The sequence below is a fragment of the Motacilla alba genome, chromosome 3 (genome assembly GCF_015832195.1).
Source record: "Motacilla alba alba isolate MOTALB_02 chromosome 3, Motacilla_alba_V1.0_pri, whole genome shotgun sequence".
Classification (NCBI taxonomy): domain Eukaryota; kingdom Metazoa; phylum Chordata; class Aves; order Passeriformes; family Motacillidae; genus Motacilla; species Motacilla alba.
In genome coordinates, this window is record NC_052018.1 from 72,139,397 (window position 1) to 72,163,004 (window position 23,608).

Below are 23,608 nucleotides of genomic sequence, written 5' to 3' on the forward strand. Positions count from 1 at the left end.
AAAAAAAGCTTTGGGCTTTTGAAACTGCTGAAGAGCTAATTGTTCACAATTTTAATAAGGCAGTCATAAAGTAATACTTTCTTTAGCAGATCTTCTGTTTCCTAGTTAGCAACTTGAGGGCTTTTGAACATGAGTAGTCATATGCATTAGGTTCCTTAATGAATTTTTTCCATTAGTCTAGCTGAATTTTAAATTCTTACTGTTGTATTTTAAATTCTTACTGAGCAGGGATTTTGCATTTTGTGAGTTCTGCCAGTTAAAGCATGTAATGTGAGACAGCAATACTTGCTTTTGTTTGAAAGTTCTGCCAGAAAATTTCACAGGATACCTCCTGCTTTTTGTGTTGCGGACAATTTACTCTTTGTGTTAGCTATATTTTTTTTTTATCTCTAACCTTGCATAAAACTAAACCTTAGCCTATTTGGATTTTTTTTCTTTTTCCCATCTTTATAGTTTTGCTTTGTTGGTTTTCTTTGACCTTTCTGACCTTAGATGATAACACCAGAAGAGTCCATGCAGGTTAAAGTATAAAGTGTGCTTTCTGTCTGTCCTTACATGGTTTTTCCCAATAATTCTTTGCATATTATATTGTCTGTTGGCTGCTGCTGAGCATAGATTGATTTTTTTTTCTGAGATTTAACCACATAGTAATACTGAGGTTTTAAACCATAGTCAGAACACAAGTTTTTTCTTGTCCTTTGCCCCTCCTTATCCCTCTCTACTCTTCCTCTTCTTGTACTTTCAGAATAGACATAAAATTGTAAGACAATTTTACATTTTCACCAACCGTCCTTAAAATTTTTCTGAAGTATTTTGGACAGGGATAAGCTTAGGTTCATCTTGACTGCATTGGCCATTTTAATTTTGCACAAAACCTCTTTTTTCAAGCTTGGTGTCTCTTTAGCAGTTTGTAGTGCATGGAAAAAAACTTATTGTTACTTGCAAAGATTCCTGGAATCTCAAGCCAGTCAAGGTTATTGAGCTAAAATATCTTGAGGTGAATTCTTGTCTGTCTCTCTATGTCTGTGTGCCTGGTTAGTCTTGCTTTTAAAACTTAAGTTAATCTGGTAACACCATGCAGAGTAGCTGTTATGTAATTCCTTGGACCCAACCAGAGCTTTTTTGCCCCCCAAAAAGCAGTTCTTCACTTTCCAAAACTTAGATTAAACATGGTGGCAGTGGTTAAACACCAGTAAGATTGGCAGGTTCATTTCTTAATTCCTTAGAATTTTCTGTCAAATTCTGTTTTCATGGTTTGTTGCTGCTATTTTCATCATTTTGTTTTAAAATATCTTATCCTCACTGACAAGCGACAAGTCAACGAAACTGAATTTCTTATACAGAGGAGTATTATAGTGTATTTATTGAGAATACAAATGCAAATAATTAATTTCTTGCTGTGATAATACATTCTTATGAATTCACACCCAAATGAAAAAGAACAAAACAGATAAGAGCATAAACTAGTTAAAAATCACTGGGGGCTAAATTTGCTTGAATGGCAGAAGGATTTAGGAGTACAACAGAAGCAGGAATTAATGACAAGTGAGTGGGACTAGGAAATACCAAGATGTGAAAAAAGGACACAACTGACTTTTACTGGAATACTTTTGCTTTCCATAAAATGCTGTCGTGAAACAATTTTCCATGGCACTGGCGAGCACTTTTTCTTTAGCCATCCCTTTCTAATTACCCTTTTAAAAAGCTTTCTGCTTTTTGTTGCCTCCTTGTTTAACATCATCAGGAAGATTGTTTCAACTCTTAATTCTTAAAGTAATATTTTTCACAGAGAGTCTCTTTGAAAGTTAGGTATTTTAGCACATTACAAAACATAGCTCAATCTGGTCATTTCTCTCGTGGATCTTTTAATTTCCCATTGTTGCTCTGTTTTCTCTTCTTATTGTTAACTCACTGTCCTGGGCGTCTGTTAATTTGTATGATGTGCTCTTCCCACTTAGGCATGGGGTTTTCAGTCCATAAGACTTTTTGAACTTCTGTTGAGTAGTTGATATTTGATTCTATGCTTTCTTTAATGTGGATTCCTTCTCCATGGGCCATGGTGTTTTATTTTATCTCTACCATTTCTAAATTAGGGTTAGGGTTCTTCTGACTTTTCCTGCTAGCTTCCTGAGTCTCCTGTTTAAATCAGTTTCTTCATTTTAGAAATAGGCATCTCTGAGTGGTGTGCCTATGTGTGCTGTCATATATACTTCTATAACTTGCCTAAAAATATGTAGGTTTTGGTCTGTCCGGCTGTTATTTCTGTCCTGTTCATAAAATTGAGTATTACTCAGTAGTCTATTGATTAGAGGGGCTGATTTTCACTGTTTAAAATTAAGCAGTTGCATTCCTTGGTCACTATTGAGTACAAACATCTTGAACAAGTCAAAAACGTTGTGATGAGGAGTCTTCAAGACTGAATAGTAATCCTCAGATTAACCTCTGGAACAAACAGTGGAAATACTGGTTAATTGATAATGCTAATAAGTAGCTTCTTTGCAAGGGAAGCCATTCCTTCTGGCATTGTTCAGCAGGGCCAGTGATGTATTTCTGTGTATGAAGTAGGCTCTTCTGTAAAGTGGAATTTTTTCTTTCTCGTTAACCTTCCTTAATTCAGGTATTATGAAACTGTATCTGATGTGCTCAGTTCTGTTAAGAAAATGGAAGAGAGTCTAAAAAGGTTGAAGCAAGCAAGAAGAACTGCAACTTCAAACCCTGTTGGTACAAATGGGGGCATGAGTGATGATAACAAAATCCGACTCCAGCTGGCCTTAGACATTGAGTATTTTGGAGAACAAGTAAGTTACAACAAACGAGTTGTTGTTGTTGTTGTTGTTATTATTATTATTATTATTATTATTATTATTATTATTATTATTATTATTATTATTAGTTTTGGAAGGGAGATGGAAAAGGAAAGGGAGCCTTGACTCCAGTTTTGGTCTTGAAAGCTTTGCTGGTATAGGTTTGGGTTTTTGTTTTGTGTTTTCACATTTGTATAAAGGAGATGATTTCAGACCTTGGTGATTATAGATGCCACTTCAGCAGTGCATACTTTCCTATCCTTTCTTGTACAAATGCAAAGCTTATATTTCTTACTCCTTAAAATTCAAGTACTGCTCAGTGCTGGGAAGCATTAACAAGAAACACTGTCTTTACAGATGAGACTTAGGTCTGATAGAAACTTCTTAATGGCCCTTCTTTTGTTTGTATTCTGTCGGGGTGTTTCCAGCCTTGACTTTCTTCATGGTCAGGGTCTGTTCCCAAGAGCTGTGAGGATGTCAGCCTGATTTGTTGTGCTGCATAAGTGCTTCTCAGTGCCAAATACAAAATCTTAAATAGCAAAACATAGAAGAAAATATTCCAAGAAACGTACAATAAATTGTATAAACATACTGTTTCGTACTCCTTTATTTCTAAAAATCATATCTATTCCAACTATGATATTCTATCATAGCTATTCCAGCTACGAGTGTATATCATTAGTTGCCAAGGAATTGTCTGATCTTGTTTATGAGCAGATGCTGTTGATGCATTCTAACAGGTAGATTAAGTCTGCTTGTGTGTGAGCAGCTGCTTTTCTCAGATATGAGACTGTAGCCATGATATTTTATGAAAACCCTTTTGCCAGGATTTTCTGCTCCTGAGAAGCTGAGAAGCCTCAGCTTCAAAATGAAAACAATTATTATGTGCTAGTGTGGAATGCAACAGGTGCTTCCTTGATTGGTCCATGTTGGATGTTTCTACTTAATAACCAATCAAGGATGCAGCTGGGTCAGACTCTCTGGGCGTCACAAGCCTTTGTTATTCATTCCTTTCTATTCCTGTCTCACCTTCTGATGCATCTTTCTCTCTGTTCTTTTAGTATAGTTTTAGTGTGGCATTTTTAATATAATATATCTCATAATATAATAAACCAGCCTTCTGAAACATGGAGTCAAGATTTATGCGTCTCTCACCCTTGTCCTGGCTGCCCTGAAGACCACATGAGACTAATCACAATTGGGTGGAACTGTGGAGATATTACTAACGAAAACTAGTATTTGTCAGCTTTTGCCTGGGGTTGAGCTTTTGTTCTTCTTTTCCATCACTGCAGTGTGAATTTAAGCTGAACTGGGACAGATTATTCATAATCATTTGGGAGATGTTTTGGTACATGTGACTATTACAAAGAGGTCCAGCAGCAAACACCTTTTCAGAATCACTTCATTAGTTTTAGTTAGATCCAGATTTTTCTGCTTCCCTGCAGTCTTAGTTTTTTCATGGCCATATTTTTCTTACTGTCAGAACAAGCGATTTCCTGGCTAAGAAATTACTTGCAGCAACCTCTGTAATTGTAGAGTTGTTTTTGTCTCCCAGGAAGTTCAAGGTTAGAACCTAGAGCCATAGGCTTTTGCTGCCTATTGAAATGCTTTCACTGTGCTGTTGGCTCTTCTTGGATGCATTCATGTTGATCTTTAAAGTACTGCCCAGAAACTTCATTTGGAGTAGTAAAAAAAAAAAAAAAAAAAAAATCAGTTGAAATCAATGCATTAAAACCAACTGCAGCCAAGTTTCTCTTTCTGATTGCTTCACTGGGAAACTTCCAGCTGGCTTTAGTTACAAGTTGCCTAGAAGATGGTGAAACATTTCCCTGCAAGACACTTCTGTAACCAGAGAGACTTAAGTGAGCAAAGTTGGATGAAAATATTTATATTGTAGTATATGCAGTTGTGTTTTTTGCCACATGTCAGTGCAGGACAAAACATAGGCTTCACTAAGTATTTTTAAGTAGAATAATTAGTGGATTTTCAATGTTTTGAAGAAAATTAATGGGTTTTCTGTATCTTTTTAGATGCGAAAGATGGGACTGGAAACAAGCAGCATAAAAAGCTTTTCAGCCCTTGCAGAGCTGGTTCTAACTGCCAAGGAACAGGCTACAATGGAACCATCCTAGATATTTTTGAAAGCATGTGACTGAAGATAAACAATGTCCCTAAAAGAAAGAGAGAAAACTCCGCTTTGTTTTACCAAATAAATAGCAATTAAGTGCTTCCTAAAGTATCTCAAGCAGCAAATCAGTGTATCTTCTGCCTTGATGAACTTGCTTCACCAAAAGACTGAGACTTTATCAGTTATCCATTATATGGAAAGCAATCCAAGTTCTAAACTTTCTACTATAGAATAAAAGTAGAAGAAAATGTTTTTCTTATTTTTGTTGTACAACTTGAAATGTACAAGAGCAAAGTTCTATGTTGAAAATAATATGTAATAAATTGTCTTCCTAACGTTTGATGTACCAGGTGTTTTTCAATTAAATGTATTGATTGATGGCTGTGTTACAGCCCACTCCAGAGGCAAAGTAACTGAGGTTCTTGTTAACCAAACCCTTGACTAGAGTGAAAGGACACTGAGTGACCAGAGTTTATGTATCTATATTTATATATATAGCTATATCTATCTATCTATGTGGTTTATTTTAGAGCAGTTTGGTTGCAATGGAAAAAAGGTATGTAGCTGTTTTGGTTGTTGTCTGTAGAAATAGAACAATATGAAAGTATAGAGATAACATTTAAGGAAATATATAAGGAAAAGAAAGAAAGAGAAAATATATGAGTACATAGTAGAGATGAAAGACATCACCATCCAACAACAAGACTTGAGTGTTGCCATTTTAGATGTTCGTTGGTCAAAGTGATGGTCACAATCACGATCCATCAGGGGTGGGGGAAATCAATGAAACAAAGAGGGTTCATACATGGGTTCAGTGGGTTCATACATGTTTTGATTCAGGTAGGAATGCCCTGGTACCTCCCCTGAAGGGGAATTCTATGCTGTCTACTGTGAATCACATGCAGTCCTCTGGTGGGAAGCCCCAGAAATGAGTCTGGGGGCACATCAGGGTTGTTGATGGTCACAGACTCCATCTGTCCCATAACTTAGGGTGAATTTGAACATTGATACTGAGCATGAGCACTTGCTTTCTCTCCCACGGTTTGCCAGAGAAGTTTTGTCTGGATGCATTAACCAGGATGTGCTAACCAGATCTCACCACTCACAGGTCTGGAGTCAGCACCTTCCTGTCACAAATTCCTCCATTCTGTGCTTAGCTCCAGTTCCTGCTGTGATGGCTTATCTTATGGCAAGTTCTGTCTGTGGCCTTGACAGACAGGCAGCTGTGTGCTTTAACTCTTTACAGGGTCTCAAAAACTTCCAAATGTTATTCCAGCTCTCCTGAGAGAGCAGCCTTGGTATAAGGCTAGTTCAAAGGAGAAAGCTGTAGAGGAAGCCATGTTTTGGCAGTTCTGTGTTCCCCTTGGCATGTCTTTTGCAGCTGCAGTGTCCTTGGAGCTCTGGGCTTTGTAGTTTTCAGAGCCCTAACTCTAGGTGTCTCTCATATCTTCCGGTCAATGTTTTGTCTTCTTCAGTTTTTCCCCCTGCTTTTGCAGCATCTGTGAGGTTAGTTTTGGCATGTTTTGGTCCTTTGCACTGCACCTCATGTAATCCCGGTCCATCTTCTTGTACTCACTAAATTTGCCAATTTTCAGATATTTAGGGGTTTTTTTCTCAATTGCATTTCCTTTAATCATATCTCCATTACAGAGTGTTTGTAAGTCCTTCTTTTCTGTTTCCAGGATTTCAATGTCAATCAATTTTGGCAAGCTTTGGTCCGTGTCCCTGCACTTCATGGCATCCCATGCCTTTGGATGGCTTTCACTTTGGCAAAGATTTTTTTTTTCCGCAGCCTCCATGCCATGTCACTTATCTCTTCCCCTCAACTGTCTGTCTTTTTCCTTGATTTTTTCCCCAACTTTTGCAGCATCTGTGAGGTTGATTTTGGCATTTTTTTGTCCATTCTTTGGAAACAGACGTCACCCAAGACTGCTTTCAAAGCTCTGCCTCGGGTCAGGGTTATGAAAACCACAGAGCCCAGAGCTCCAGGCACACTGCAGCTGCAAATGCCATGCAAAGGGGAACGCAGGTGGGGCAGAAAGGTGGGGCAGAAGCCATGTTGTGCCAGTTTTGTTTTCCCCTCGGCATGCCTTTTGTAGCTGCTGTGTGCCTGGAGCTCTGGGCTTTGTGATTTTCGGAACCCTAACCCTAGGCATAACACTAACTCTGGGTGTAACTCTAACCCTAAGCAGAGCTGGATAAAGTACTCTCAGGAACAGGATTCTGCTATTTCTCATTGCTGCTTTGCTCCTTCATCATGGGATATGGTTAGCTCTTTTTGGGTTTTGAATGTTTTCATTTAACTGATGTGGTTTTTTTTCACAGACCATGTTGGTATGAAGGGCTGCAACAAAAACTCATAAATGAATTTAAATTTTAAAATAATTTTTACTACAAGTATCTTACTTAAATGTTATTCATTCAGACTACCTGTTTTCCTTCAAATTCAAACTTAATTCACTAAGCTATAATTTATTCAAGGCTGGCATTTCTTTTTTGTATTATATTATCTATTAGAACTCACCTGCCTACATGTAGAATTTTTGCAACTTCAAACCTAGTTAAATCTGTGCAAGGTGCATCTTTATTTAGCAGGAAATTTGAAAGTGTTACTAGGGTTTAAAATGGTAGAAGGAGTAACAAAGAGCTTTCTTGAACCTAGAGAGATCTGCCTATTGATGCTTCTCATTCCCATGTTAAGGACAGGCAACATAGTCTGGGCACAGTAGGAGTTGAATGTAGGGCTTTAAAGTAAAAAAAAAAAAAATGCCCTGGTTTTGTTTGTGTTTTGTTTTTCTGATTTTTTTTTCCTTGTGAAAATTTAACACTGGAATTCTAGTTCCAGATTATTAATTAAAAATACCTGTTCCTTCCTAAAGTATTTAGAGAGCTTGGGGCTTAATGGCCAGATTATGCAAATTTTCCAAGTACTTAGAGATAGAAGGTGTGTAGCACGTGGCTGTTGGGTGAAGTGAAACTAGTGAACAAACCTTTCACAGCTTGAGGGCTTTCATTCCTCACTGTTGGAAACTGATTATATTTTAGTTGAGAAGACACAACCATGTGATCATGGTGCTTTTGAAGCAATTAGGAAAGGTGGCTGTTAGGACTTTTCTAATGCTAATTTTTTGAAGGGAGGCAGTGAGGAAAGCCCTGCTGCTTAAAATTGCGTGGTGGTGCTTGCATTCAATCTTGAGTAATGGAGAGCAGGATTTGGCTTTGCTAACTTGCTTAGCATCTCTCCATTCATGGCACATGCACAATCAAGGGAGCATCCAATGTTATTGCTGAATAAAGAAACAGCAAGGTGAACCAACTTGTCAGATGAGAGATCTGTTTGTCTCTTTCAGGCATGTGGAAATCCTCAGCCTTAAGCACACACTGCTGACTGGATGTAACTCTTACTGCTTATGAACAAGAAGTTTGTGTACATACTATATTTTTCCAGGCTTCTAATAGATGAACACAGAAAGCATGTTCTTCCCACACCTCTTAATTTTCTTAAGAGTCAGGAATAGAAACATCTTCCTAGTTCTGACTACTGCTGCTTTCAGCAATGTTTTCCTATTATAAAATGGATTTGTAAGTTGTAGCCTGAGACTGAGATTTTAGGATTATAAATGCACTGTGCAACTGCTCACTTCAGCAGGTCTGCATCTCTATACAATTAAATTTCTACAACAGCTGTCACTAAAGCAGCAGATTCTGAGACCTGTACAGACTCATGATTGAAAATAGAACAGTTTTGTTTGTATCCTCCAAAGCTGGGGAAAAATATATAGTCTGCGTACCAAACCAAGAAGGCACGGAGAGATTACTTACACTTGAGTTGCAAGTGATTTTCCACATCTTCCTGCAATAACAGTGCTTCCTACTAGTCTTCATCAACTTTCTGAGGACTTAGGCTGAATTCTGTTCTTTTCCATTGAAGAACAGCTTTAATTTCAGAGCAGGAAATAACATTGTGCAGCAAATCAAAATTGCTGAATGGTCCTATGATTGCTTTAAATGTCTGTATCAGTGGTTCTATGTCAGTTCCCCATCTTTTATTTTTGTTCACTTGAATAGGATTGAATTTTCTTTCAGTGGAATAATCAGTTAAGAATTTGTGTGCTACGCCCATTGAAAGAAAGGTGTGAATTAACTTAGTCTTTGGTAAACTGAATTTTAGCATTTTCAAACACTGTGGCTCATTGAGGAGACAATCTACCATGTAAGTGTTCCAATGGAGATGTCTTCTGCTACTAATCATATTACTTCTATTCCTAAGTAATTTTTGAAGTGCACTTCATGACAGAAATGCAGTTTTGATGTTGTGCCTTTTTCTTCTTCCATTCTAGAACCTTTAGAAAACTTGCTATGCCTTTCTAATCTTGGAAGGAATTTAGCTGGAAGAGGTTTTGTACAATATTGAGGAGAGAAAGAGCAGTGGTATGTCTTCCTCTAAAATGGTAACTGGGTTCTCAACTTGGTAGGTTATACCAGAAGCGGACCAGACTGTTCTAACCTCATTGTCTAAAGATAACTAGCAGTATGTATATTTGGCTGGACCACTCAAGGAATATTTACTCTCTTTTTTTCTATCAACCATTGTATTTTCAAGGTCAAACTGGAGGGATGAGGAAGCAAACTGCATAGATTTCTTAAAAGTTGTTGTGGTTTTTATGCTGTCCGTAAATTGTCTGCTATGCTCAGGGATCAACTGTGCTGTTTGATGAAACCTAAAGAGCTCATCCTTGCCTTTGTTCTGTTTCTCCAAATCTCCCACCTTTTAGAGCCCGAGTTTAGGTGCTTCATTCACTAGATTAGTAGGCTGTAGATTGCATTTGGGATCTCAGTATGTGAGTGGTGTCTAGGATGCTTGGAAATGTGTATCATGGTGTTCCTGACAGAGGAATTTGGTAAAATTGGAGGAGAGGGAAGAGTAAAAAATGCTATGAAAATTTACATGCAAAATTGATGTCAGAAACAAGTGTCAGGAGAGCATACGTTGTTGAGGAAGCAGAGACTTAGTTGGGAATTGGGTGTGGGTGTTTTTGGTTTTTTTTTGTTAGTTGGTTGTTTTTTACCATTTGAATATGCAGGAGAATGCATACCTGTACAGATAGTTTACCTTGTTGGTATTGTAGCATTTGCTCCAGCACTTCTCTCTTTGCGGTCCTTATTCTGGTGAGTTTACTTTTAGTTCCCTGTCTCTGCCCTTTTCTTCTTCCTTTTCGTCTCCAGGGTGTCAGTGGAGAGGTGCTCTCCACCACAAAATTTCTTTTCTGAAAAGTGTGTTTGATGGGTTTGTTTTGCTTTTCTGCCTATAACCACTGAAGAGGGATATGGAGTTCCAGAGCATGTGCCCCCCCCACTCTGAATAAAGGCATTTTCCCCTCAACTTTGTCAGTGTACCCAGAACTTACTTATGGACAAAATAAGCCAGGACTCATTTATGGACAAAAGCCCAAGTGAACTGTGGCAAAGAAACTTGGAAGTGAGTTTATTTGCATCTTTCTACCTCTGCATTTTCATACTTAATTACTTCTGTATATAATACAAGTACAGTATTTAGATGTTAGACCATCTGGAGTCCATACAGTATAAATGGATAAATACACGGATGCTGTATCCTAGCATTCTTGGGGGTTATTTTATTTATGATGTTACAGCATTTTCCATGAAGCTACAGGGATGTGTGACATATCCACATCACTGACACCAAGCTGCTGGCATTAGTGCATTTAGATTAGATACACATTTGGGCCACTGTGGATGGTAATGAGCTGCTGTGCACTGTAGGATGGGTCTCGCATGATCTGCCAAAGAGGTTTGCAGTTATTTTTAAGTGCCATCAGTGCTAACAATAAATCCAGAGATGAGAGGTGGAAATCCTTGTTCCAGGCTTAGTACCAAGGTTTGTCTCCCAATTCCTCACTTCAAAGTCATCTAATAATCTGTTGTTCCACTTTAATGTTTCAAATTTCTATGACTCTGTTAAGAGTTGGACTGGATTGCTGTAATGGTTTTATTCACAAGTAGCAGCACCACATCCACTATTTATACTAATATATATTATTGCCATTAATGCTATTTTTAAAGAACATATGGTTTGGATATGTTAAAGTTTACAGAATTGGACTCTAACCAGTAATGTCCTTCTTTGCTATAAGGCTGCAAGAAATGCCTCACAGGTTATAAAGTAATCCAGTAAATGGAATTGAGTTGCAAAAGGAGACCTTGTGGGATCTTTTTCCTAAAAAAATCAGAGGTAATTCTGTCAGGCTCTGAGAATTTATCCATCACAGTTCATTAATACTACCAAACCCTATTTTTAGCATTTCCATAGAGTTAAGAAGTGAACATATCCATCTGGGCTGCAGAAAGAAGAAACTTCCTCTAAGCATGTTTTTGCTTCCAAAGCAGAAAAATCTTGTCTCAGTGGGACAAGGGGAGCCTGCCTGTGCTGTTGGCAGCATTTTAGAGGGAAATGTTGCTGATGAAGCTAGAAATCTCTGTGGATAATTGTAAAATCTTCAGTGTAATGTAAAAGGGAGTCTCTCTTGCAAAACTGACTGACAATTAGAAAAGCTTTTTAAAGAATGAAGAGGTCCTTTTCTGTAGTAAATAAAAATACTATAGTAAAAGCTGCTTATCTGTTTTTTCAAGGTGATGCTTCGCATCGAAACACTGCCCTGCCCCACTGCATCCAAAAAGGGAACTAGGAGCAAAAGAGACACAAAGAATAAAATGGAGGCTGGAGAAAGGATGTGAGTCACCTCACATGAAACGTTGCAAGGTGTTAGCTTTCAAAAAGCTGTATTTTGAACACTGACTGTTTCATCTCAAAGCTAAGTAGAGCACTCAACAACATCACAAAAGTATCTGATGAATAAGAAAAAGGTGATGGGAAATGTGCATCATCCCATTGCTTTCTTTTTCTCTGTGTTTGCATTTAATCCTCATGCAAAGGGTTTACTACTCTGCCAAGAAAAAGCATTGCCCTTGACTGCTTTTCAAAAACAGCAAAAAGGAATGGCTTATTCAGTGTTACATCCAGGTACACCCCATCTTCCTTCTGTGCTGCAGGGTCTTCTGGCTGATCTGTTCCATCACTGGCCAGTTTGAAAAAGGCTTTATTTATTACCTGTAAGGAAAAAACATATGAGTAATTCTGGAGTCATCAGAGCACAATCATGATGGGAGAAATGCGTCTGAGTAAACGATGAAGCACATTGTACTCCATAGGTGTTTAGAAAAGATGTTGGAATATTTGTCCATAACGTGCAAAAGCTGTATAACTGCTTTTACACTGGGCTGGTCTGTAATGCTGTTACCCCCAGCCAGCAGCTAGGTACCACACAGCTGCTCACTCATTCCTCCCACAACTTGGCAACAACTAAAACTTTTGTATTATCAGCATTATTCTCCTACTAGATCAAAACCATAACACTGTATGTGATACTCAGTTCCCTACTGAGCATGTCTCCTACATGGCTCTGACTGCTTAGTTCTAGGTAAATTTATTCAGTTTAGTTGGCTGAAGCTGTGCAGGAAACTTTTTTTTTAATGCCAGTGACATGTACTGTACCTTTCCAACTGTTAGACTGGCATTGCTTATCTTACTGAAGTCTGCCCCCTTCCCCAGCAGTGTAGGCAGTTCCATATCTGCAAGAAGCTCCTGTAGATCAGAGCTGTCTTCTAGTGTTAATGCTGGCAGCTTTAATTTAATTTCTCTGCAGAGAGAGAGAGAGACAGAGAGAGGTAAGTGAGTGCTTGTTCCCTGTGAGAGCGTCATGGTTGGGTAGTGGAATGGGCGTGTGAAAAAACTGCAACAAGTGCTTGGTGTGTGGGCACAAACACAGTGAGTGCCTGTTACTCTTTTCCAAGTGTGAACTCACCCAGACTTCAGCCAGGGTCTGCTGCTAAACTCCACATCGTCCCACTTCATGGGTGGCAGGCTCATTTCTTTGACATACCCCCCGATAAAAAGCTGATCCCACCGAAGTAGAGCTCCTTTGAAACGAGCCCCCTGGCTGTGCAGGGCTTTCTCTTTGTGCATGGCAGTAAAGCCTCCCTGGCAGGACCTGACCCCAGGGGAGGGGCAGGCCCGTGTGGTTCACCCCATCCCATCCATTCCTTCTATGGGAGAGTGCACATGGCCCTTCCCTACCTTGGGGACAGCCACTGGAACCAGGCTGAGGACTCCCACGTCAGCTGGGACTCCACGCTCTCCAGGTGGCTGCCATTGATGGGCTGCAGCAGCACCAGTAGCGCCGTCTGGCTGATGGGAACTTCCACCATGCAAAAAGTGCCACTGGCATCAGTTTTGTACTTGAATGTCCCCGTGATAGACAACATAGGGACCAAGACTTTTGTGTTTGAATCCACCCAGAAGTCCTGAGGCTCTTTGAGCAGGGAGGCTTGCTTAACATTCACTGAAAAACAGATCAAGAAAGGAGAAATTGATTCTTCTTCTCTTCCTTCCCTTCTCCCCTCTGCCAGAACACACTGTGCCTTAGAGAAGGACTGCATGTATAAAATCACATTTAGCTACTGTAATCATGTCTCCCCCTTTTAACCTGCCTTCTGGTGGCATCAAGCTCACAGCACAGGGACCATGACCATCAGGACTGTGACTAAAGCTGCTGTGTTTCTGTTGGCTTTGTGGCCTTTCCTGGGGACAGGAAAGGGTTTCTGCTTGCTGGGTTGCCTGCTTCCTCCCAGGCTGCCACACGGTGCCCAGGGGCCTCACAGGCCTGTGCAGAGGGTCAGCTTTGTTTCCTCTCTGTCCGGTGCAATGGTGGCATGTTTGGAAGCACATCCATCTGGGCCAGCTCTTGATGCAGGAGCACTCTCAGGCAGCCAGGCAGGCTCAGGAGAGGGAAGGCAGCACAAGCTCTGCCTGAGAACTCACTCTTCACCATCTTACAAACCAAGCAATGGGGAAGGTTGTAAGCACAACACTGAAGAGTACATTGAGCCAAGGAGGTTAAAAAGGACATACTTGAACACTTACTAGACCTTAAAGTAAATTTCTTTCCCAGTTCACAACTATGAGAGGCCTTGCTCTTACCTTGCACTACTTCTGTGCAGCTTTGCATTTCAACATGTTATCTCCTCACTGCCACAGATCAATGCTGTGCCCAGCTGGGCAGATAATTCTGTTCAGCATTAAAGAAACTACTGCCCTCAGTGAAACTTGCACCTGATGTTCTGCATTGAATTCTAAATGGCAGGCCCTGCTTGGCAGCAAGCCTACAAATGTGAAGAAAACTGTGTGCAACTGAACAGCACTTGAGACCACTGGAACATTTAGCTGTTGTTTTGTACACATTTCTGTCACTTCATCAATGCTATGGCTGTTAATAGCATCTCAGAGCTTTTGTAACGTGTTTCAGAGAAAAAAATGTACTTTTTGCTTTCTGCAGCTATAGGGACAGACATGGAGCATGACAGCATCAGCTGTCATGGGTGCCCCTTCACTACCAAATGGCAAACCAAATGCTAAAGTCATCTTCTGTGTTTATTAGAAGGTAATTGCTTGTGTAATTCATTTGTTCTTGAGCCAATTTTGTCCATCCCATGTGTGGGGACTGTAACGTTTAAAATGCACCTTCTAAGAGAGAAGGTAGTAGAGCTGACCCAGTGAGGCAAACTCTTGAACATGTGTTTCTAAGCTTATACAAATTACAAGTTTCCAATACAGAAGAAGAGGAAAAAATGGTTCTACTAAAGGAAAACTGCTTTTGTCACCATGCCCAAGTGTGTAACACAATTACTTTTGTGGTATCATATCTATGCTAGATCTTACAATGAAGAGAAAGCTGATGCCAACAGCTCATTGAGAGAATGACAGCTCCCATGAAAGGCAAAGAAAACCTGGCATCCAGTTTTGAGGTGGGAAAATAGAGGCACAAAAAGGTTTCCTGGGCACCACAACTCTACCTTTAGCAGTAGAGGCCCACTCAGGAGCTTGGGGCTCACTGCAAGTGTCCTGAAATACATTCCCAAGTAGGCAAGCTGTCTCAAGTGTGCAGTCTTTGATATTGCATTCAGTCATGAGTATCTAGGACAGCAGCTACACTCAGAAGAGAAGGCTCAGTTGTAGTGCAGGGGCATTTCTGGGACAGCAGCACAGAATGACCCTAGGCAATGAAGGGATTGCCTTATTCTAGGTTTGTATAGGTGCCCTGCTTCCATAACTGATGATGTTCAGTTACTTCCTGAGCCAGATGTTACATCCAGACTTCTGTGTTTAATAGCCACTAGAGGAGTCATGTCCATTGTATTTTTTAGCCTTTTTTTGTATCTGTACCTCTGCCCTGCATCTTCCAGCTCCTTTGGTTTTCTTTAAAGCTACACCTTGATAAATCTTGCTGGAGGCCCCTCATGACATTTAGCTCCTCTGCAGCAAGAAATGCTGTGTAAGTCTTTCTTATGCACCTTTCCACACCTTTCCTGGACAAGGAAAATTTCTTGGAGTCCATCTGCCTCCTCCCCATTGCCCTTGCTGGCTCTTGGCAGAGTGCGGGCAGGATCCCTGGCACAGTGGTGGGGAGCAGAGGTCCAACCTTTCCTCTGAGCCCTTCCCTTTCCCCACTGGCCAGGCATGACCTTGCTTCCTTCCCAGGAGCAGGATTGCTGCCCGTCCTTCCCCAAGCCTGTTTCCAAAAGGAGCAGCGCTGCCTCATACCTGCCAAGTGGACATCCACTGCAAACAGCAGCTCGGTGGATGAGTCGATGTCTGCCAGTAAGCCCTTGCTCTGGCCCTCGCTTTTGGCCTCCACAAAGGCGTTTATTTGTTTTGCTGCCTCGCCTGGATTTGAAAAGTCAACAGCTCGGGCGTAGAATGCATCAGCACTGGGAAGCAAGTGCTCCATGAACAGCTGGAAGAGGGCTATGTCAGGGGCAGAGAACAAGCACAGGGTCTTGGAAAAGAGCAGCCCATCATCCCCATCCTTCACAAGTCTTTCAATCGTCCTCAGGCTGGAAAGGAAATTGCTTCCGACTGCCATGGAAGTGCAGTCAGGGTTTCCAGAGGGGGGAACAAATCCCAGCAAACCCTGCAAATCAAGTGCTGTCTGGTTTGAGGCCCCCAGGTAGAATGACACCAAGGAGCTGTAGAGGCTGGTTGGGGACAGGAGCACATTTTGGCCCCCCTGTGCTTTCTGCAGTGCGCTGTAAAACCGCATGCCCAGGACGTACACCAAGTTGCTCCGTTCCTCCTTCCCCCAGGTGCTGAGGCTCAGGGCTTCCAACTTGCTGTTGTCATTCATGCCACCTTCATATTCGGGTGTGGTTTGGGACTCAATGGAGACAGGGACAATAGTCTTTCCCTCCTGAATCAATTTTTCCAGCTTGTCACAGTCACTCTCATTGAAAGAAAACAAATTGAAAGGGTGGACATAGACCCGGTCACAAGTCACCACAGAAAGGCAAGCCAACAAGCAGAGAAGATCTGCTACCAGATTCATGTTGGAAAATTTCCTCCACCTTGTCTGCTGAAAGAAAAAAATAGGAGGAAAGGAGACTGGTCAGTCTGTTTCAAGTACAGTTTCTCTTAATCACAGGGTCAGGTGCTAGTGCTGTGTTGGAGTTACAAAAGTGGGAATTTTAGTATTTAGTGGTGTTTGGTCTGACTCTGCCCCCAAAAAGTCCCGGATGAGACAGACACCAGTTTCAATGGCGGCAGGTGGGAAATGGTAAGCACGGATGTGACTCCATTAGCCTCTGCAGTACCGTAAGGATTTATCATGGGAATGGTAGTGGATGCTGGTTATGCCTGCAAACTAGAGCATGCTACTTCTGCAAAACCTTGTTTTGCAACAAATGCAACAACATTTGTTCCCGGGACCTGGTCAGAGCCATCTCTGCAAACTGCTGCACTGAGCCTTGCTGACACACAGACAGGCTAAGCAATGTGCCTGCTGTTACGCAGGAAGTAGGTTTGGAAACCAGTTCTCTTAAGGTCCAAACACAGAATGTATGTCTAATCAGTAATGTATGTCTAGTCAGCAAAATACTTGGCACTAGCTGAGCATGTTGTGTTTTCATAGCCCAGTGCAAACATTCATTCTAACTTCTAGGCAAACACACTCCAGGCTCCCTTATACAAATGTGCTCACACTGAAACCATGTTTCATTGCACCTTCTATGTCTGAATACAGTTAGAAGGGATAGGCTAAGTTTTACTCAGATGCGCAGGCAGTCTTCTCCTGAGGTAAAAGACCACTTGCTAGCTGCTCTTGTTTTTCCTGACAAGAAACAGAGAATTTTACTGTATGTGGATGTCTCTGGTGTTTTAGCACAAAGGATGTAATGCATATTGGGAATGAGCATGTCTCTCACACAGAGACAAATTATACCCACTGACAAATTTTATATTTTTAGGATTCTCTCTTTTCTTATACCAAACTTTTTTGATTATTAGCTCAATAGCTCTGCTGTACTTTTCTTGGATTTCTAATATATGACTGTTTATTTGTGTATTTGAAATCCAAATTGAAATCTGTTGAAAATTATGCATCTGTAACACATATCATCAGTCAAAATGCTGTTATTCAGAGCTGTATTTTTATGCTAGTAGTGATTCCTTGTTTGTTGTAGCTTTGTTCACCCTCTTTCACCCATTTCAAGTTCTGCAGAGCCCATTGGATGGGCAAATTGCTATCAGCCTTGCCAGTACCCAAGCCCTGCTTACTTCCTCCAAGGCTTTTTGAGTCACACCAGTCTGTTAGGTACTGTAATTCTGGTAGCCTGGGCCTTTTGAGAGGACACAGAGCAACCAACCTCTGTCTCACCAACACTTTACACAGGGTGGAAATGCTTGTGTTTAAATCCAGCTGTTCAAGACTGGCCCCTTCCCAGCCTAATTTACAACGTATAACTGTGTTCTTTCCCCTGAGGGGTCCCCACGTATTTCATGCCTAATGATATCCCAGTTTGCAGTACCACCTCGCTATTGCACATACGAAAACTGAGATGTGCAGATGCTTCGTAACTAGACATACCTTGCCCTATGTCTGCCTGCTAACATGGATTCTGCATTCCCAGGCTGTAGGCTCCTATCTAACAGCTGGGTTTGCAAATGGAGTTTATGTTCCTGTGATGGTCAGTCAGGATGTCTAAGTGTCTTCCTACTGAATGCCTGTGAGTCAACCCTGAAACTATTTGCTCCCCAGAGGCATGCAGGGGAGGATCTGCTGTAGGTCACTGTCCCTGTGCCTTCACCCAAGGATTGTTCTTTCCCATTAACTCCCACCTCATCCTCTAAATTACTGTATGAGCAGCACAGTTGTGCTGCTGTCCCCTCTGCTCCCAGCCCCTCTTCACCTCCCCAGTCCCACTGGTAGCATGTGACATGCATGACAGAGCATATTCATTACTTGTGACTGGTTGAAAAAATTTCTTGGAAGGTGCCTTCCCAACTTCGCTTTCACAGTTAGCCCAGCTACTGTGCTAGTGGATTTCTAGACTCCTCAATGCATTTTTTCACATTGGCATGCTCAGGAAAATGAACCAAAAAGCCACAAATTAGAAGGAATTCCCTTCCCACACTATTCTCTCCATCATACAATTCTTTTGAGGCATTACTTAATCTTTCCTGCACAGCAGGGAAGGTGACCCTGTGCCACCCAGGCAGGCTGTGCCATTAGGCACTGTTGGCACCCAGTGGTCACTTCTCTCTGGCTTGCCAGAGCTCCCAGCTCTGTTCAGCTTTTGTTCCACAGAGCAGAAGCAAGAGGAGCAGTTCTCGCTGCCAAGCACTTACCCTAAGCCCCATCTGTGGAAAGTCAGCGTGGTTTATTTGGCTAAAGAAGAGAGCCCCAAGCTCTTTGGAAACACCTGAAGTTGGAAAAGCAGCATTCAAAGCAAATGCAGTTAGAGCGCGTACTCGCCTCTGTCCCAGGGGTGTCACCCCTTTGTTGCCCCTCCGATGCTGTTGTCCCTCAGGCGAGCTCCTCACGACACCTCTCGCCCCCGGCGTGGTGGCACCGCGGGTGGAATTCTGCCCTTTCTACGCGGCTGGCTGCGGTGGCATTGCGCAAAGCTGCTTTACATCACAGCCTGCGGGCTGAGAGAAGTTACCTCAGGCCAATGAGACCTGAGCCCGGCTGAACACCGGCTCCATAGAAAGTTCCAGGGAGGGATACACAACCTTTAGCCGGACCCAGCACACCTGTGTAGCCTGAAGTTACACATTTACCAAAGCAGACACAGGGGGTTTTACTACACAGAATAGCTGATTATAGGAAAGACCTCATTTTGTGCCAGACTGAAAGGAATGCAGATTTCTTTGTACTTGTATTTGTTGTACAGTTGGATTTTTGGATTTGTTGCACAGTGATCAGATTTTTGACTTCACAGATAAATTGCCTTTAATCTCTGCCTTGCAGCCTGGGGACCCACCAGTGTGTGAGACATGTATGCTACTGTAGAATAAAGTGATTAAGCTCTCAATTTTCACCCCTTCTTTCCCTCTTGAACTGTTCAGGATGTCAAGGCTTTGTTCTTTCTCCTCTTGAACAAGATGTGTTGAAATGGAGAAGATGAAAGCCAGATGGGGAGATGGCCAGAGCTGGATCACAAAGACTTCATCCCTTCCAGTGTCAGCCTCTCAAGTCTTGTTTGGGAAAAGGGGTTAGGATTTGCAGATCTTTGTGCTACTTTTGAAACAATCTTTCAGTTTTGGTGTGCCCCCTCTTTCTATTTAAGCACGTAAACAGGGAATCAAGCTAGGGACAAACGCAATTGGTCAGACTGGGTCTTGTTCAGGGCCCTTTATTCTTAGCAATTAAAATCCCATGGCTCTAACAGGAGTAGGGCTGATTTATCATCTGTGATTTGATTTTAGAGGGCCAGTCAGGCATGATTCGTACTGCAGTGCCCAGCTACATGTTGGGTTCAAGGAGAGAGCTGAGAGAGAGGGATATTTTCAGTGTGCCTGGGCAGGTGGAGCTGGTGGAGATGAAGGTGGAGACAGGGACAGCTGAGTCCTGCCAGCCCAAGGGCTGTATGCCAGGTGCCTCACGCCAAAGAGATGAGAAATTTCTGTCTCTGCAGTCCTGCTTTTCATTTAAACAATCTGATTACCTTCACTATAATGAAGTCCAAAAGCAGTTCTGAGCCCCGGCTTGCATAACATGCTGTCATGCACTAAAGGCTTAAACAAACAGCTTGAAACATTCAAGGTGTTTTGTCTTCCTGCCACCTGAGCATCTCAGTTGAGAAAGCATCTGCCCACAGAACAATCCCTGAGCATTTGTACCATCTCCAGACAGCTTCAAAATGCTTCTAGCCAAGTAAAGAATACAGGCAAAGGGAGAAGGATGAAAAATGAAAAATGCATATTGCTCAGCTAAATGCTAAGAAATCAAGTTAGGTGTCGGGTCCCCTTTCTTTCCCCTCTGCCCTGGAGACTACTTCCCACATGCAGAGCAGGGGAGCCAGCTGGTCCCTTAGAGGCCAGTGGAGCTGCAGGTGGGACGTGAGCCCAGCCCAAATCTGTATCTCCTGCATCACCACCCACGTGGGTCCACCTGAGGCACTAGGCAGGCATCAGCAGTGCACACAAATGGCCAGACCATGCTGAGCCTATGTGCTAGAGCTGGTTTGCTGCATCCCTCTAGATGAGGCTTGAGCACAGGCAAAAAGAAAACCCATCCCAGTACTCTCTGAATCGAGGACACACAAATGAAAGCTGTTTCATGGAAGGGCACCTTGTATTCCGTAAAACTCTGAAAAGTATCCTTATTTAAAAGAATTACTGGCTTTGGCCAGTAATAAACTACAAGTGATGCTAATAACATCCAGTACAGCTGTCAGACTTACATGTTTGCTGTGGACAATATACACTCAAAAGGGAAATCACAAACCCCTCACTCACTGTACTTTTTTTCCTTAGATCATTACGCCTTTGTTCTGTAGCATCCAGACAATGTTGTTGTTTGGCTATCTCCTGCCTCCAGCTCCCCTGAAGGTCATGACCAAGCTATGCTGCAGCTGTTGGTCTCCTTGTGCTGTAAGTACCAGCCCTAAACAGGCAGCCCTGGCTGCAGGGGATGCTGCCCTGAAGAAGAGAAGAAGCAGGAGTCACCTGAACAACAAATCTAGCATGGGTGTCTGGGGGCTCTGCCATATAAAGAAAGTTCAGTTTAGTTCAATATTCTCAGGGTTTTCAGCCAAGTTGATCCTTGGGTGCCTTTTAGTGTTTGTGCACTCAGTTCTATTGTTTTCTGTCGATAAAAAAATGGTCAGCGTCTTTGAGCAACACAGAAGTCTATCTTTTTTCCCCCACCCTTGCCCCCACATCAATAAAGTAATCACATAGCTTTCTCCAGAAAAAGAAGTTTCACCAGGAAATGTTCAATGTCCTGTTTTCACCACAGTCCTCCTCTTGCTTTGGGCCACTGGGAATTTGGCCAGTCCCAGTAATGAGGAAGAACCTTTGATTTCACTTTATGTTCATGCACTACTACAAACCTCAGATTCAGCTCCCCCCCATTTGCCAGTCACTTTGAGTGCTCGCTCACTCAATTAATATTCCCCTATTAAGATGCATCACACACCAGCGCACTTCTTAGATCTTTGTCTTTTATCTTTTAACACTTTCTTCTAAAGGAGAAGGTTTCAGATTACGAAGAACATATCCTGCCACACCTGCAACATGTTTTATCCTAGTAGTACTTAACTACAGTTAGTCTTTAATTTTACTTCTGAGACATTGTTAAGCAGGAGTGCATGAGCATTATTCCAATTGCTATATGTGGACGCTGTTGTCAGGCTTTTTTTGTTGGGTTGCCATGGTTTTAGGAATGAGAGTGTGCTTAAAGATAGAGCTCCAACTTAAAAAAGCGGAGTCTCTATCCTGCCCTTCAGTTCTGGGGTCCAAGGATTTTGCCCCTTAAAGAGAGTTGAGCCAGAGAACTTGCACTGGGCCAAATTTGGGCAAAAAGCTTTCTGGCAGCAAGGAACCCAAGAAGGTGAAAGCAAAGGTGTTCTACAAGCATCCCCTATCCAAAATAAGCCTGTGGCCCACACACATTTTATAATGAACCTCTCCCTGCAACAGGCACAGTAAAGGTACAAAGAAACACAGAGCTCTCAAACCTGTTCTTCAGCAGTGAGGTGTGTGCTCTCCTTTTGCCCCACTCTCCGATTTTGGAGGGGTACTCAGCTCCCCTTCTTATACCCACTCTTGCATAAGCTGGGCCCGCCCCCCTCCCCCCCACTGCTGCCCTCATTTCTCTTCAAAACCTGCCTCTGTTTTTCCTGCTTGTTATTCATGGTAGCTGCTGAGAGGGAGCAAAGAGGGGTGGAAAAACACTGGTGCTGCAGTTATGGGTTTCCTTGCAGCCATCCTAGGGATCAGATCTCCTGGTCAGCCTCACTGTTGTGAAGTGCTAATGTGGAAGCATTCCCCTGCCCCATGAAAAAATTCTTGGTGATGGTGGTCCAGCACTTCTTCATGCAAATACTGCCAAAAAGGCTTCAGAAATTTAAACCCTGGCAGAGGAACACTAACCCTACAGACAGCAGAATGTAATTCAGCCTTGAATGGGAAAATGTTTTTGTCCAAGCTAAAGTTTTGACTGATCGACCAGACAGCTATTCTTCTGCCGAAGAACATTGCGTCTCCACTTTGTCAAAAAGTGTTTTCATTGATCTGAATTGTTCTGGGAAAAGCTGTATAAAATTCAGCACTTTGTGTGGAGACAATAGTAAATATTTTATTCTGTTTCATTCAGTTTGTTTTCCAGATTTCCTAAATTTTGCTCTGAGACCTGAACTCAAAGGGGCCAGATGTACTCCTGTGATGATGCTCTCATCTCCTGTGAGGCAGCAGACCTGGAGGAGGGATAATAAATTACTCTGCTCACAAACTCAGACCACAGACCTTCACATGACATCTTCCTAACCTGAGTTGGCACGTCTGACATACATAGATTATTAATTAATATATGTATGGCTAATTTAGACATAATAGCATGTACATGGCATATATAATTCAATACTAAATTTGAGGGTTTCTCTTATTAAGCCTAAAAGTATCTTGAGTGAAAAAAAGGCCACAAACAATTTGTTTATACAGCCTGTGAGTTGACATTGGTAATAGTGAACCTCTACATCCCATCAACATTCACAATGTTCCCTCTCTCATCTGTTTTGGTAAGGGAACACAGCCTGGAGTCTTAACAAGGTTCCAAATGGAGAGGGTAAACCGGCAGTGGGAAAAGGACAAGGAGGAAAGGCAAAAGAGAATGCCTATGTGGGAGGATCTGACAAAAGGAGGACTGGGGACAGCTGCTTCATCAGCTGCTGCAGTGGTGACCCTAGGTGTGGCAGTCAGTTGTGGGGATGGAATGGAAGAATGATTGATTGTGAGACAGCCAGGAAAAAAAGCTTTGTGAAGCAGTAGAGTGCCTGCAGAGACCAAGACAGTTCAATTTGGAAGAGAATTCACTGGTATGGGAAGTATAAACATAAAATGCTAAAGGTGAACAGAAAGTCTTGAACCACTCTTTTGTAACATTGCCAGAATCAGTGCATTCCCGGTAAAATTATCAGTCTACAAATATAAAGGAGGAATTCTTTTGCATGCTTGAACTGTGGGAGACACTGCCACAGGATGTGGCAGAGACCAGAGGTCTTGGTACAAAAAGCAATGAAATGAAGTAACAGAGGGTGTGGT

The 23,608-nt window shown here is 42.0% G+C and overlaps 2 protein-coding genes across 13 annotated transcripts in view; one reads left to right on the forward strand and one right to left on the reverse strand.

Annotated features, from left to right (window-relative positions):
- COG2 (component of oligomeric golgi complex 2) overlaps window positions 1-5,267 on the forward strand; it is a 28,173-nt gene extending 22,906 nt beyond the window's left edge. For 3 of the 4 annotated variants that reach the window (XM_038133054.1, XM_038133056.1, XM_038133060.1), the window contains 2 exons: window positions 2,618-2,798; window positions 4,835-5,267. In XM_038133054.1, the coding sequence (XP_037988982.1) occupies window positions 2,618-2,798; window positions 4,835-4,936 (283 nt within the window). In that variant the 3' untranslated portion in view covers window positions 4,937-5,267. Of the gene's footprint in view, window positions 1-2,617; window positions 2,824-2,874; window positions 3,621-4,834 lie in introns of those variants that run through there. The other variant, XM_038133055.1, reaches the window with a different exon arrangement.
- Window positions 5,268-10,391: 5,124 nt separating this feature from the next.
- AGT (angiotensinogen) lies at window positions 10,392-22,132 on the reverse strand. 9 transcript variants are annotated; one of them, XM_038133512.1, is made up of 6 exons: window positions 22,027-22,096; window positions 18,816-18,991; window positions 15,611-16,415; window positions 13,088-13,352; window positions 12,506-12,650; window positions 10,392-12,061 (listed from the first exon to the last, which is right to left on the reverse strand). In XM_038133512.1, the coding sequence occupies exons 3-6, from the start codon at window positions 16,389-16,391 to the stop codon at window positions 11,870-11,872; spliced, it is 1,383 nt and encodes a 460-aa protein (XP_037989440.1). In that variant the 5' UTR covers window positions 16,392-16,415; window positions 18,816-18,991; window positions 22,027-22,096; the 3' UTR covers window positions 10,392-11,869. The 9 variants fall into 9 exon arrangements, with proteins under 9 accessions (XP_037989440.1, XP_037989437.1, XP_037989443.1 ...); XM_038133509.1 differs by having other exon boundaries at window positions 15,611-16,418; XM_038133515.1 differs by having other exon boundaries at window positions 18,812-18,991.
- Between the last annotated feature and the right edge of the window lie 1,476 nt (window positions 22,133-23,608).

Bases quoted from the DNA above. Each gene is read 5' to 3' on its own strand.
- AGT (XM_038133506.1), bottom strand. The intron at 13,353-15,610 runs GTATGAGGCAGC...TCTGTTTTTCAG, and splicing joins AGTGGATGTCCACTTGGCAG to TGAATGTTAAGCAAGCCTCC. The intron at 12,062-12,505 runs GTACAGTACATG...TTTTCCTTACAG, and splicing joins CCAGTCTAACAGTTGGAAAG to GTAATAAATAAAGCCTTTTT.